We start from the raw sequence: 14127 nt of genomic DNA, 5'->3' as shown, positions 1-14127 counted from the left end.
ACGTGCAATAAATTGTGACTCTCTGGAGTTAATGAGAAGTGAAAAATTAAAGTAAAAGTTGTTCCCCTCGCAGGATGTTGGACCCTGCAGTACTGCTGCTTCTGCTGCTGGGGGCGATAGAGCCACGTGAGTCTTTCTTTACTGTGACGTCATTGTGAAACTCAATCTTATTTCAAAATCTCGTAGCATCACTCCAGGCTGCTTAGCTATGACAGCCGCTCACAGGAAGCGTGTGTGTGTGTGTGTGTGTGTGTGTGTGTGTGTGTGTGTGTGTGTGTGCTTGTTTGTGTGTGCTTGCTTGCTTTGTAGGATCATCTGAGGCGGAAATCAATAGCGGTTTGAATTTCCTGGTGGTTTTTCCAGAAAATGTGGCCTACTTTTACCCTGAAGGCCCGCAGAACCAGGTGCAAGTGACCGCTCTGTACCACGACACCCACGTCACTGTGACGACACCCAGCCAAGTCCAGTTGCGGACTTTGATCGCCGCTGAGACTCAGCGCTTCTTCTTCTATGGCAAAGACGAGCTGCACAAAAAGGACGTGTCCCACAGAGTGATCCAGGTGAGCAGCACCAGGGAGATCACGGTCCACGCCCTCAGCGCCAAGGCAGACAGCATCCAGAGCGCTCTGGTTCTGCCCACAGACCGACTGGGCACAGAGTACCTCATCCCACCCATACCCAGAATCCAAGACACCACTGATCCGGCCGCCATGGTCAGCACCGTTGTGACCGAGCGAGGCCCCTTCAGGCTCATTGTTGTCAACGCAGACAAACAAAACAAAGTCATACTGGAAGGTGACGTCAGCAGAGAGACAGAGATGGAGCCGTATTATGCCACTTCGTTTTGGCTGATGGCCAACGACGCCTGGAGGGTCGTGAGGGTTCACCATCCGGTGGCTGTGCTGTTCGGTCACACTTGCGCCGTGACGGACAATTGTAGCTGCTCCATGCTGTACACCACACTGCCGCCCGCCGCACAGCACAAGATGACCTTCGCTGTCCCGACGGCGTTCTCCCAGAATCAAACCTCCCTGCTTCTGTCCCAGGAAGAACTGTCCACAGTGGAGGACTTAGTTCCAGACGCCCGTCTGGTGGAGATCAATGGGAGCGTCATCCTCTACCAGCCTGGCATGCTCCTCCCACTCATCCCGGAGGCTGACTTTGCCTCCTGCTACGTCGTCAACACCATTCCCGGTGTGCGGAATTCTGCAGTGATTGTGGTCCACAAGGACTTCACTGATGGGGTCCACGTTGGCGGAGCGGCTCCAGAGAATCCCTCATGGGAGCAACTGAAAGGGACAGATCACTTCTCCACTGTTGTGGAGCTCACGTCGGATACCGCTATCTGGCACAGTTCCCACAAAATGGCTGTCTATTATGTGGGAGAGAAGGGTGATGCTCTGTTTGGGAACCCGGCACCTGCCATCAGCCAGACCTCAGGTGAGTCCAAAAGTCAGAAGTGGACAGGAAGACCACATGTATCTCATGTCTTTATTTGGGCGTATTGTGTCCTCAACAGATCACAGAGGCTGTGTTCTGTCACCTGACATTCTGGAAATTGGCCAAGAGGCGGTCGGCTGGCAGGAGTCAGTTAAGTACTGCAGAGACAAGAACCTGCAGCTGGTCAGCTTGTCCACGCTGCCACTGCAGAACTACATCTACGCTAAAGTCCAGCAGGTACAGGGTGGCAGCCTGACGCGGGCGTGGATCGGCTTGCGACGCAGCTCGCTGACTGGGCAGTGGTACTGGCTCAACAAGGCGCCTGTCACCGTCACCAATTGGAAGGGGGCGGAGCCCAGCAGCGCACAGGGTGGCCAGTGTGGGACCATGAGCCTAGAACTGGGTCAGGACCCTAGCTGGATTGAGGAAGACTGTTGCCAGCCCGTCCGTCCCATCTGCTACCGCGGCCCGGTTCTCTTCCCCCTGCAGTAGACCTTTGGATAACTTGTGTTGTTATGATAACATTAATGTCAATGCAATATGGTAGTGATAGGAGACAAAGACAAAATGAAATTAGGATTAAAAACCAGGTCAAATCTTTATTGGACTTGTCAAAGTGTGTGAGGGTTGGGGTTTACACTTTTCACTTCCACCAGAGCACTCTGGCCTGCATTAGCCACATCCCAATCCCCACCAGCAAAATGGCCTTTGACCCCAGAGACAGAGACAGCAGCAGCAGGAGAGGGGATGGTACCCCAGCCTCAGACGGGAGGATCTGGGGGGGCAGCACATAGAGTGTGGCCTTGTCTTTGCCCAGCGGGTTGGAGGCGCTGCAGGTGATCTGCTGTCCGGGTTCTACGCCTGGCAGCTGGCTGATGGTGTGGTAGCTGGTGGTGTCCCCCCGAGTCATGGCTGTAGAACCTTCCAGAAGGCGGTCCAGGCTGAGCCACTGGACGTCGGGCAGCGGCGAGCCCTGGACATTGCACACAGCCGTGTAGCCAAGGTGCTCACTGCCCTCCACCCTCAAAGACATAATGCTGGGAGCAGCTGCAGCAAACACAGAGACAATGAGGGACGGCGCTGTCTTCAAGTGGACAGCTTTTTTGCAACTCACCCTCCACTCTCAGCAGGGTCCCCATTTGGTCCTCAATGCTCACATCTTCCCGCCCCTTGACCTCTACACCGCAGTAGTAGCGGCCACTGTCCTGCAGGGTGGCGTCGTTGATGCGTAGCGACAGATCATGCTCGTGTGGGTCGCCCTCGAGCCGGTACCGTTGGTCCTGCTGTGGGCTGGGCTCGCAGGTGGGGGCCCCCACTTGACTGGTGCAGCAGTAGACGACCTCGCTGTGTCCCTGGTGCCACAGCACCCGCACAGAGGAATGCTGTGAATGCGGCGGGTGGCTGAAGGTGCAGGGCAGCACCACTGGGTAGCCCTCCATGGCCCGCACCTCCGCCTGCACACGCACGAACCAACCGCCATCTTTAGAGCCTGTACACATATACACATCAATCTATCTATCTAAGTATCTGTCTATACATCTTTTATCTATGTGATTATCTTAAAAAAGTCATTAAATGTTTATTCATGAATAGATCTTTAGCTCAGGTCAAAATATTAGAAACACATAACATTAAACACACTAGCACTATTACAGTCAACAACAAAGTTTGTGTAGTTCAGCTCACCTCTGCTAGCAGCAAACAACAACAGGATGCATAAGATGACCTCCATGACGGACCAGTGTGTGTGTGTGGTGTGTGTGTGTGTCTTTCCATCGTGACTTTTTGTTTTGAGGAAGCTTGTCTGCATGAAACATCACCACAAGACAAACAAAGGTCAAAGGTAAGAGGAAGTTGTGTTGACTAACTGCTGGGTTCTTGAGGTCTGTTTAACAGCTAGCGTGGCTGACGTACACGTGGACACTTTGTAGAACATTTGCATAGGAACCAGTGTGTGTGTCTGTGTGTACTCTTGCACAAAACATTCTCTGTCATGTGACCAGTTTCCTTCCTTATTAGCTTTTAGCACTGGGCTTGGCTCAACATGACAGTTTGTGTCCTTGTGGTTGTGAGCGCTGTAATCACAGGTGAGTTCTGCTTCTGGTTCTGGACCCCTACTGGCCCTGGTGGTGGTCTTCTTTAAAGGGCCCCTGTCCTACATTTACAACTTTTTGTGTATGTATAAAATGTTGTACTCACGTTCTACATGATGTGGAAGTGCCATATCACGAGGGTGGTGTTTTTAACTTGTCCTTACTTTCATTTTTATTGCACTCCCAAACCTCATGAAAGAGAACTTCACAAGATTTCTACGAGATCTTGTGAATTACTCGTGTTAAAACCTTAGGAGGTCCATGTACTGTATGACAACTTGTGAGGATAGGATAGGCTCCTTTCAGCACTGTCACCATAAACAAACTATGGAGGGATGAGAGTACTGCTCATGAAGGAAACATGGCCGCCCTGTTGGATTGTACAGGAGTTCTCTCAGCCAACAGGTTGAGCATGAACGTCTCCAGGGAGGTGGTGGCGTGGCGAGGACAAGACGCAGTCCTTGGATGCTCCTTCACTCATCGTGAGCAGGAGCGATATGCCGGCAACATCAAGGTTCAGTGGCGGGCCAGGCAATCCACAATGAAGCCGTTCTTCGAGTGTTCCTTCAAAAACATCTCCTCAGAGGGGCCCGGAGATTGCTCGTCAGCTTGGTTCTCACTGCGTGGCGACCCGCGGCAGGGGGTGCTGTCGCTTCTCATCAGTGGAGTCAAGCTGACAGATGAGGGCGTGTACTTCTGCTGCATAGAGCTGGATGGGAAGCTGAGCCAGATCAAGGAGTTGAAGCTAAAGGTTTTAGGTGAAAACTGAAATAAACATGATGGAGTACTGTAGTTTAAACTAGCCAGCATGTGCGGATGTTCATTGTTTTCTTGGTTGTCCTCAGGGAAGCCTGAAATCCTGAGCTTGTCATTGGTCAACGACAGCGCCCCTCAGAAGCTGCAGTGTGCCATAGAGGGCAACCCCCTGCCCAACATCACCTGGCTGTCTGCCTCCAGAGGTCCCTTAGCCCAGCAAGTGCACACCTCACAAATAGGTCAGTACCAGCTGGCCAGCTGGGTTCCCTACGATGGGGAGGACCGGGTCACGTGCAAGGCGGAGAGTCAAGTGGGTCGGGCCGAGCGGACCCACCCCCCATCAAACTCTCTGACCATTGCTGTAATAGCGGGCAGCGTTGCTGTTCTTCTGCTGCTGGCCACAGGGGTCGTCGTCCTCCTGCTGAGGCTCAGAGGTGAGCGGCTCACTCATGATGACATCATCAAAGTGCGTGGCCATGTGACTTGACCACTCAGCTTCATGTTTTAATTTGTCCTCAGCTCTAAAACAACAATCTACGCTTCATGAAAACGCTCCACCGGGTGAGGAGTTATAACGTTTTTCTCATTTGCATATTTGACCGATATTTGGGCGTGGCTGGTGACCTTTGCACTTCAGAAGATGGATGGATGGTCCACATCTTCATTACACACAGATCCACTCCACATTTTACCTTCATATATTCGTGATGCACTAATTGCCTTTTCTTTAAAGACAGTTCTATTGCTACTTAAAAGAACATGCACATATTGTAGACATAATGCGTGTGTCTGTGTCTGTGTGTGTGTGTAGAAGAGGACCGTTCACTGCACTGCACACAAGGTCCAGCTGAGGACGCTGTTGAGCTTCAGCTAGTTTACGCCACTGTTGAACTTCCTGCGTCCTGTGAGTGCCTTCGCTACCGTCTATCTACTTATCTATACATCTATTTATTATGTTTCTATATGAAGATATGTTAATCTAATGATATGAATAATAATATAAAATGTGTGTTCTTGCAGGTGAAGGGGCCACGTGCACACCAGGTGAACCATCCTTGGCGTCATCCATGTCTTCACAGTCTTTGGGTCATTTTGTTGTATTGTTCCAGGTTTAAAACAAAAGTGTAACTTCTTTGTCTTTTCAGACCTTTTGTACTCGACAGTGAGCATGCATTAGTCTTCATCCTGCCATGACAGCAATGACAACACCACAAAGTGAGGTCCTTCTCGAAGCCAGTTTGTAAAATAAAACTGTTAGTAATGGAGTTGAGTTTCTAACATGGCGACACAGCATGTGCACACATGCTTTCACTCTCAACTACTGGGGGTGTTTGGCACCTCTCCATGGCGAAAAAGAAGCACATTTTATCTCTTCTTAAAAGTGTACAAAGTAAAAGGTGTCATTTAAAGGTGCAATAAGCGTCAAGTTCTTTTGGACTTAAGCCAGCCAGCACTTGAAAAGGGTAAGATTGTTGGGAATGCTTTACCAACTACACTCCAGTAGATTTTCTTGAGGAGCTTGTCAGGTTAGGTTGACAACCTTTGAATCACAGCGGCATAGCATCCAATTACTAACCACAGTTGTGTGGTTAGTCTCTCTGGTCTTCTCTTGTTACAGTCATTGAAGCAATGGCGTCTTTTCGTTGTCCATTAAATTTACCAATTATTTACTCTGTACAACCACGTAGCATCATGCAATGCATGCCATAGGTACATAGAGCCCTCCACATCCTTCTTTTTAAATTTTTTTTTTTTTTACATGTTTACAAAATGTGAGTATGTAATTTATCCATCATTAACGCTTATCCTCATTAGGTCGCAGGGCTATGCTGGAGCCTATCCCAGCTGACTTTGGGTGAGTGGCGGGTTACACCCTGAACTGGTCGCCAGCCAATCACAGGGCACATATAGACAAACAACAATTCACACTCACATTCATACCTATGGACAATTTAGAGTCGCCACTTAACCTAACATGCATGTTTTTCGAAAACAAAAAAACGGAGTACCCGGAGAAAACCCATGCACAGGGAGAACATGCTAACTCCACACAGATGCCCAAGCGGAGAGTCCCAATGTCCTGACTGTGTGGCCAACATGCTAACCACAGTGTAATGTAATTGTGGGCACTTTTTTTCCTGCTTTTGAAATCTAGTACAGTTATCAGTCAGTTTAAGTTCCATCCATCCATTTTCTATACTGCTTCTCCTCTTTAGGGTCGCAGGAGCCTATCCCAGCAGACTTCATTCGACAGGCAGGGAACTGGACTGGTCGCCAGCCAATCGCAGGGCACATATAGACAAACAACCATTCACACTCACATTCATACCTATGGACAATTTAGAGTCACCAATTAACCTAACATGCATGTTTTTGGATGTGGGAGGAAACCGGAGTACCCGGAGAAAACCCACGCACGCACGGGTAGAACATGCAAACTCCACACAGAAATGGCCAAGGGAGAATCAAACCCAGGTCTTCCCGATCTCCAGTACTGTGTTGGCCAACATGCTAACCACTAGACCACCGTGCGTAGTTGTATATCCCCCACAAAAAGCTATTTAAAATATTAATGTTCATCATCTTCTCACAAGTGTGAATATGAGAAAATTCTTCTATTCCCTGAACTAGATAAAGTCCTTAAAATCCTCCTGGGGGATTATTATTACCTCACGAGTGAATCATCCCAACGCTTTTACTGTATTTGACAAGAACATTAAGCGACATTTAATATAGTTTACCTCTTTAATACATCTTTGTGATGAAAAGCGTCACTCTCAGCTTAATCAACTGCATTCTCCTCAAATGACACTGACAGTAGTGGTGATGCTGTCAGTGTTGACACCTTTGGTAGTTTTGATAAAAACTGTTTGTTTTCCACTCGGCTTCTCCTCTTCTCCGCTCCACTGGGGTAACTCCGCACCGACAAGTTTGTTTCCCTCCTGTCTTCTGGAATGAATCTGTATATGCGCAGTCATATGGAATAGTCCATTGCATGAGAAGGGAGGGGCAGCGGTCGAAACACTTATGCACCCGGTTTGCAGGTGCGGCAACACAAGGGTGGTGTGAGGTAACTTTAAACAAAGGAAGTCGACAACGCCACCTTGGGAGTTTCACCCAAGGAAGGAAATAATGACCTAATATTACTCAAAGGCACACTAGGTTCATTGCATCAGTGAGGCAGAGGATGTGGTTTCAAAGATACAAAATTATTTATTACAATTTGTTTTAAAAACATGAATTTACCATATAAAAGGATATTTTAATATTTATCAAAATAAACAAAACCAATGAAATTCAAAACAACATCACAAACCCACATCAAAAGCAAAAAGAAAAACGAATAACAAAAACAAATATATAATACACACAGTAAATAAAATGTAAATTAATAACTTTAACTAAAACCAGCGAACAACAGTGAGAGCCATTACCCACAAATGGTGAACAGTGGTGAACCTTCCTAGGAGTGGCCAGCCAACCAAAATTACCCCAAGGGTGCAGCGACGACTATATCCAAGAGGTCACAAAAGACCCCACAACAACATCCAAAGAACTGCATGCCTCACTTGCCTGTGTTCATCACTCCACCATAAGAAAGACACTGGGCAAAAACGGCCTGCATGGCAGAGTTCCAAGACGAAAACCACTGCTGAACAAAAAGAACATTAAGGCCGTCTCAATTTTGCTGGAAAACATCTTGATGATCCCGAAGACCTTTGGGAAAATACTCTATGGTCAGACGAGACAAAAGTTGAACTTTTTGGAAGGTGTGTGTCCTATTACATCTGGTGTAAAAGTAACGCTGCATTTCAGAAAAAAAGCATCATACCAACAATAAAATATGGTGGTGGTAGTGTGATGGTCTGGGGCCGTTTTGCTGCTCCAGGACCTAAGGGACTTGCTCTGATAAATGGAAACATGAATTCTGATGTCTGCCAAAAAATCCTGAAGGAGAAGGTCCGGCATCTATTTGTGACCTCAACCTGAAACGAACTTGGGTTCTGCTGCAGTACGATGATCCAAAACACACCAGCAAGTCCACCTCTGAATTGTTGAAGAAAAACAAAATGAAGACTTTGGACTGAGACTAGTGGCCTAGTCAAAGTCCTGAACTGAATCTTATTGAGATGCTGTGGCATGACCTTAAGAAGGCGGTTCATACTCGAAAACCCCCCAATGTGGTTGAATTACACCAATTCTACAAAGGCGAGTGGGCCAAAATTCCTCTGCAGCGCTGTAAGAGATAAATTGCAAGTTATCGCAAATGCTTGATTGTACTTGTTGCTGCTAAAGGTGGCCAATCCAGTTATTAGGTTTAGGGGCAATCACTTTTTCCACACAGGGCCATGTCGGTTTGGATTTTTTTCTCCCTTTATAATAAAAAGTTTCATTTCAAAACTGCATTTTGCGTTCAGTTGTGTTGTCATTGTCTAACATTTAAATATGTTTGATGATCTCAAACATTTACACTTTTTCACACCACTGTACACTTGTTATAATAATATTGAAGCGTTTTCTTCTTTAACTGGACTTTTGTTTTGAAAGTCATCACCGGAAGTGGCCGCGTCATTTGTGATGTGATATGAAATTCGTCCACGGAAGTACGCGTTTGAACTGGGCGTACATTTAGGCGCGTGCATTGGAGCTTGTCCAGTCGACAATACTTTTTTCTGAGCTTCGTCTTAATCGCAACTTTATTCAAGTCCAAAGTTCGAAGTCGTCTTTTCCGAAGCCGCCATGTCGCACACTGTCATCACCGCCAGCTCCACCACGACTTCCGCCTCTGACGGCGTCTTCAGCCTGGGCTACAGCAGGACCATCCCGGGTCTGCTCAAACTGGCCCAGATGGTGAGACGCTGCAGTCACGTTTGGACGTAATGAAGATGATGATGATGATGATGATGATGATAACGATGATTATGATGGTTCTAGCTAGCGTTAGCATTGCCATCACCCTCAGAACAACACCAGGTAGCATCCTGTGGGTGTGGCTCTGTCTGTCTCGCTCACACACATACACACTGTAGCTATTTGTTACTTTAGCAGTTTTTAAGAAATCAACTACCAACAACGTATTAGTTGAATTTATTATGATCGATATTAAGTATTGGCTTAATGTTTCAATTTGTGGAACGTATGAAGTATTTCCAAACAACATAGCTGCCTGTGCAGTGTGATAAAGTAAGAGGCTGTGTATCAGTAGGTGGGCTTGTGTACTTACATTTAGTCTTTTGAGGGCGTAAGACACAGTACACAGTGTAGGCAGTATACTTAAAGCGATAGTTCAGATGTTTTGACAGGAAGTTGTATGATGTCCTCATCAGCAGTGTAGTACATCAACAGTGACTTACCCCACACTCGCTCCCGTGAGTGGAGTTTTGGTCAGATTTTGGTGAGGAGGAACGTAGTTCCTGTTAGTTGCTGGGGTCACTTAAGTAAAGAGTTTGGCACCGAAATCCGACCAGAACTCCACTCACGGGAGAAAGTGGGCGTAATCATTGTTGATGCACTACAGTGCTGATGGGGATATCATACAACTTTGTGTCAAAAAAATCTGAACCCACCCTTTTAATGAGGTGTACTGATGAAAATATTCCATTTGAGACAGCCTTTGTGCAGTTTAGCCATCAGTCATTTGACTTTTAAAAGACAAGTTCATGTGCTAGCTAGCCAGCTAGTAGCATCACATAGTGTAACTGCTGTGGTCTCTAGGTGGCGCTGCTCATTGCCTTCCTGTGCGTCCACTGTGCACGAGGGTGGCCCAAATGGGCGGCCTTCCAGTTCTTTTATGTGGTCTCTCTATGGTTCCTGGTGGTCCTCCTGGTCTTCTTCCTCATGCACTTGTTCAGACTACAGGCTAAGATGCCGTGCATCAACTGGCCTCTCACGGTAAGCGGCGCTCCTCTGCAACTTCCCGGTCATGTAACCCCGACGCCTCATGCCGTCTTTCCTGCAGGAGTTCTTCCACTACGCCGTGGGGACTGTCCTCATCCTCATCGCCTCCATTGTGGCCGCGGTGAAGGCCGGAGGAGTGTCAGCGCTGGTGGCGGCGTCGGTATGGTAGCTAACGTTCTTCTTTGTTGACTTGCCTCTTGCACTAACACGCTCATGGAAACACTGGCAGAGTGCGACCTCTGTCTCAGCTCACACATGGAGTATGTACCGCCACTTTTGCTAAAGGATTAGCATGCTAACACCCGACTTATTGCCGTGACGATGCACCTGATAACTGATTGGATGAACAAAAGTGTGTGTGCGTGTGTGTGTGTGTTGTCAGGTGTTTGGCTTCATTGCAACCTTCCTGATGGCCGTCAGCCTGTGGACGTCTTACAGCGTGTCCTGTGGCCCCCACCAGACTGGTACGTTCAACAGGACACATGCTAACTATCTGAGACTTTGTTAGTTCGAATCCTCCAGCTAACATGCGAACCGTGATGTTGCAGTCACATAACCATGATTGTCACATGTTTTTCTGCACGCAGGTGCTGCCGTGTAATGGCTGATAGTCATTTGAGAACAGGATGGCTGCCTCTGCCTCTGGCTCACTTTTTTGCCTAGCAACACGCTGACAGCTGAACAAAATTGGCTGACAATTGGGGTTGTAGGTATGAGGAAGTGATCCAGGAGCAGCGTCGTTAAAAAAAAAAAAAAAAGATGGAGGAATGTTGCCGGTGCTCCACAGAGTCACGTTCACGTCTTTGCTAAGAACAATGCCTCCTTCCATCTTTGCCTCTGCTTACAAGCCTTCTACTTGACTTGATGTTGACAGAAGAGCGCCCCCGCCCTGTTTGTGCCATAACAACTATAACTTCGCCATTGTTGCTACCTTTCACTTTTAGCTGCTAGTGCTCACTTCCTGCTGCTGCTTCTCTTCCTGCTCGTACTCACTTTAGACTATTCAAGAATAGGACAGACTTGTGCACTCTGTCAGTCACAGATGTCAAAAGACCATAGGCATGCATGCCGCTAGCATGCTGCTATGTTGGAGGAAGTGTCAGCATGCTAACATAGCAAACAGATGCACTTAGAAACATCCAGTGTTCTTTTTTAAATGATTTGTGTTCTGTTTTGTGTTCTATTTGATATTATATTTCTATTTAAGATTGTAAATGCCTGGTCAGCAAAGGAACAACTGTTGTCTCTTGATCGGGCAACATCAATAATCTGTGCCAATCATCTTCATCCCCTACGGGTCACATGCACACGCAGCCTGTTGTCATGGCAACACGCAGGCCGGTGTGCACGGTGCTAGTCCAACCACCATTTCAACTTTACCACTGAGACGTTTACACAAGAGCACATTTATGCTCACTCAGCAACAACTCGATTCAACATCTGAGCATGAAAGCACACAATCAAGCAGACTGTTAGCAAACCGTTAGAATTCACCAACAACTTCTACATTACAGTATTATGTATATTTGTATTTGTACACAACACGCTAATACTAACCTGCTGTGCTGTGTCTCAATTGGCGCACTTGCGTACTTACACTTAAGTCTTTTGGGTGCATACGTGCATTCATGCTGAGAAGTACGGCAAAATGCAGTGCACTGTTAGTACCCGGATGTTGTACTCAAAACACTCAAAATGGTGAGTGGGCAGTGATGGACACCCCAGGTACAAGGGTCTGGGCCAGCTCTTCATCGTTCGGGTATTGGAGCCTGCAGGCTGGACCCTGTAGGCTAGTCACTTTAAGCTGGTGTCGAGGACATTCGCCTGGTCGCTCACTGCCTTGTCCGGATGTCAGCAAGGTGCCACACGCCTCCCGCGCCTGTTAATGGCAGCTTTCCTCTAAGCGATTTAGTCACTTTGTAGTCACCAGGGGTGTAGTTTAATGGCTTGGAACACACGAAGGAGCCTTTGGGAGTTGGTTGTAGAAGTCCGTGGGTCTGAAGAACCATTAAATCTCTTAAAGGTTTTCGTCGAGCACAGAAATGACTCTTCACTTTTTACACTCATCAAGAACTTATCAAAAATGTGTGAATGTCCACTACTGTACTTTTGAATTGCTCAGGTAAAAAGTTTTGTTGGTGGATTCAGCAAGGGCAGTGTAAAAATACAAAACCACACTCAGCAAAAAAACATCATTGCATGTGGTTAAAGGTTAAAAAGCACAAAAATAAATGTAGAGGAAAACAAAGGTACTTACAGTTACTAGAGGGAAGAAATAGGGACGTCGTCTGCGGGTCCCGAGGTTAAGCGGTTGTTGTCCGATTGAGCAGCAGCACTTGGTGGCACAAAGTGCTATTATTGCAGTTCCTTGACCTCAAAACTCTTGTAAGAATGATGTGCTGCCGCCAATGCAGAGTCTCTCACGGGAGCAGCAGCTGGCTCACATTTCCTGGAAGTGTACAGTAGTGGATTTGGGACAACACTACACTGTCAAAATTCACACACTCAGGAACTACTGTAAGTACTCAGGCTGGGTCTCAATGTCAGTGCACTGCAATAAGTGGACTGTACCGCCTACACAGTGTACTTAGCTCCTGAGTGTATGAACCGCAATCATCATTTTGAGTGTGTTGGAGATGAAATTCTCTGCAACCTAACAGAGGTCTCAAGGACACTAAATGTCACCTCCACTTATGTGTTTGTTAATCTCCAATTATGAGAAGGAATAAGACTCACACTCCAACTGACATAGTTTACAGAATGTATTGAAAATAGGACAGACAGAATAATTTCACATTTCTTCGGATATCCGGGTCAACCGTTTCTCCTGATGTCCTCCTGCGGCTTCCTGACCAGAAGGAGAGAGAATCGGCCTTGATATCTAGTCCTCTCTGCCTTTTGTAGTTTTTTTTGTAGTTTTCCCCAGACCATTGGCGCCACGATAGCCCAAGATATCTTATCCCTCGCATTCGTCGGTGATATGTGTGTGATGACAGAGAATTGCGTCTTAGCTGACGTGGTAGGACTCTCATCAGCACCTTTTTCTGTACAAAATAACACATGCACGCCCAGCATAGTACATCCTATCTGACTGCTGTTTGTGTGAATGCACTTTATGTATTTCTATAACCTACTTAAATATTTACTCATTCAGCTAACTAGTTAATAAATCAATATTATCCTACAAGTGCAACATCCGGGTACTGACAGTGTCCTGCATTTTGCCGTACTTCTCAGTGTGACTGCACTCATGCACTCAAAAGACTAAGTGTAAGTACGTAAGTCCACCAATTAAGACACAGTAGGCCAACTGGTTTCGACCGGCTATTGCTAAGGCAAACATTACCAATATGTTGTGCAAATTAGACATGCTAAGTGTGCTAGAGTGCTAAATGTGTGTTTCTACTGATGGTTTTTGTTGCAAAATGCGATGTTGATTGTACCATGGTGATGGCAATTGTAAGATGAAGATGACTATGACCACATCTTCGTTACTTGTAAGAAAGATCAAACTTTGCCTTTGTATGAATTATGTTTGTTATCACAGTAATTACTTGTCTTTTATTGTTTTACAAGAAGTCATGTGACAGGCTTGACTTAGCCCCTCCTCCACATTTACCTGTGTGAATGTTTTTGTCATTGTTTGTATGCAATGAGCCTCTACTGAGGTTCTAGTTTGGATGTCTTCTCCAAAGTGCCTTAATTCGCCACTTGTTGGAACCGGCTAGCAGCTAGCTACACGCTAACATGCTGTCTTGTGTTGTTTTCTATTTTCTATTGGTACCTTGTCATGTGTAGTCCAGTCAAACAGCCTAGCACCAAACTCATCGCTCCTGAATGTCAAAATAAAGGCAGTCATAATCACGTCACCAGACATCTGCATTAGATGACGTCACGGGACCGACTTGCACTGTGTAGCTGCGAGACAGTTCAACAAGCG

The 14127-nt window shown here is 46.7% G+C and overlaps 4 protein-coding genes across 5 annotated transcripts; 3 read left to right on the top strand and 1 right to left on the bottom strand.

Annotated features, from left to right (window-relative positions):
- The first annotated feature begins 74 nt into the window (after window positions 1-74).
- Window positions 75-2182, top strand: LOC129185255 (IgGFc-binding protein). The gene is made up of 3 exons (XM_054782073.1): window positions 75-126; window positions 310-1440; window positions 1520-2182. Exons 1-3 carry the CDS (start codon window positions 75-77, stop codon window positions 1930-1932), a joined length of 1596 nt encoding a protein of 531 aa, XP_054638048.1. The 3' UTR covers window positions 1933-2182.
- Window positions 2032-3615, bottom strand: si:dkey-11p23.7 (V-set and Ig domain-containing protein). The gene is made up of 3 exons (XM_054782802.1): window positions 3127-3615; window positions 2555-2929; window positions 2032-2487 (listed from the first exon to the last, which is right to left on the bottom strand). The coding sequence occupies exons 1-3, from the start codon at window positions 3248-3250 to the stop codon at window positions 2084-2086; spliced, it is 903 nt and encodes a 300-aa protein (XP_054638777.1). The 5' UTR covers window positions 3251-3615; the 3' UTR covers window positions 2032-2083.
- On the top strand, window positions 3147-5774 carry siglec15l (sialic acid binding Ig-like lectin 15, like). 2 transcript variants are annotated; one of them, XM_054782800.1, is made up of 7 exons: window positions 3147-3527; window positions 3920-4291; window positions 4379-4723; window positions 4809-4850; window positions 5101-5193; window positions 5310-5333; window positions 5435-5774. In XM_054782800.1, exons 1-7 carry the CDS (start codon window positions 3485-3487, stop codon window positions 5464-5466), a joined length of 951 nt encoding a protein of 316 aa, XP_054638775.1. In that variant the 5' UTR covers window positions 3147-3484; the 3' UTR covers window positions 5467-5774. The 2 variants fall into 2 exon arrangements, with proteins under 2 accessions (XP_054638775.1, XP_054638776.1); XM_054782801.1 differs by having other exon boundaries at window positions 3509-3527; window positions 3939-4291.
- Window positions 5775-8857: 3083 nt separating this feature from the next.
- Window positions 8858-14078, top strand: cmtm7 (CKLF-like MARVEL transmembrane domain containing 7). The gene is made up of 5 exons (XM_054783016.1): window positions 8858-9140; window positions 10005-10181; window positions 10249-10347; window positions 10570-10651; window positions 10775-14078. The coding sequence occupies exons 1-5, from the start codon at window positions 9030-9032 to the stop codon at window positions 10786-10788; spliced, it is 483 nt and encodes a 160-aa protein (XP_054638991.1). The 5' UTR covers window positions 8858-9029; the 3' UTR covers window positions 10789-14078.
- The last annotated feature ends 49 nt before the right edge of the window (window positions 14079-14127 follow it).

This window comes from Dunckerocampus dactyliophorus, chromosome 7 (assembly GCF_027744805.1).
Source record: "Dunckerocampus dactyliophorus isolate RoL2022-P2 chromosome 7, RoL_Ddac_1.1, whole genome shotgun sequence".
NCBI classification, from domain to species: domain Eukaryota; kingdom Metazoa; phylum Chordata; class Actinopteri; order Syngnathiformes; family Syngnathidae; genus Dunckerocampus; species Dunckerocampus dactyliophorus.
The sequence above is the reverse complement of the archived record's forward strand: the minus strand, read 5'-3'. Positions and strand labels throughout refer to the sequence as shown.

What these genes read in the sequence shown, in the direction of transcription:
- siglec15l (XM_054782800.1), top strand. Translation starts at nt 3,485, where the DNA reads ATGACAGTTTGTGTCCTTGTGGTTGTGAGCGCTGTAATCACAG. An exon ending in CCTCCTGCTGAGGCTCAGAG is followed by an intron (nt 4,724 to 4,808) that starts GTGAGCGGCTCA and finishes ATTTGTCCTCAG; the next exon opens with CTCTAAAACAACAATCTACG. An exon ending in AGGGGCCACGTGCACACCAG is followed by an intron (nt 5,334 to 5,434) that starts GTGAACCATCCT and finishes TTGTCTTTTCAG; the next exon opens with ACCTTTTGTACTCGACAGTG.
- LOC129185255 (XM_054782073.1), top strand. Translation starts at nt 75, where the DNA reads ATGTTGGACCCTGCAGTACTGCTGCTTCTGCTGCTGGGGGCGATAGAG. An exon ending in GCTGGGGGCGATAGAGCCAC is followed by an intron (nt 127 to 309) that starts GTGAGTCTTTCT and finishes CTTGCTTTGTAG; the next exon opens with GATCATCTGAGGCGGAAATC. An exon ending in TGCCATCAGCCAGACCTCAG is followed by an intron (nt 1,441 to 1,519) that starts GTGAGTCCAAAA and finishes TGTCCTCAACAG; the next exon opens with ATCACAGAGGCTGTGTTCTG.
- si:dkey-11p23.7 (XM_054782802.1), bottom strand. Translation starts at nt 3,250, where the DNA reads ATGCAGACAAGCTTCCTCAAAACAAAAAGTCACGATGGAAAGACACAC. An exon ending in GTTGTTTGCTGCTAGCAGAG is followed by an intron (nt 2,930 to 3,126) that starts GTGAGCTGAACT and finishes ATATGTGTACAG; the next exon opens with GCTCTAAAGATGGCGGTTGG. An exon ending in GACCCTGCTGAGAGTGGAGG is followed by an intron (nt 2,488 to 2,554) that starts GTGAGTTGCAAA and finishes TGTTTGCTGCAG; the next exon opens with CTGCTCCCAGCATTATGTCT.
- cmtm7 (XM_054783016.1), top strand. Translation starts at nt 9,030, where the DNA reads ATGTCGCACACTGTCATCACCGCCAGCTCCACCACGACTTCCGCCTCT. An exon ending in GCATCAACTGGCCTCTCACG is followed by an intron (nt 10,182 to 10,248) that starts GTAAGCGGCGCT and finishes TCTTTCCTGCAG; the next exon opens with GAGTTCTTCCACTACGCCGT. An exon ending in CAGCGCTGGTGGCGGCGTCG is followed by an intron (nt 10,348 to 10,569) that starts GTATGGTAGCTA and finishes GTGTGTTGTCAG; the next exon opens with GTGTTTGGCTTCATTGCAAC.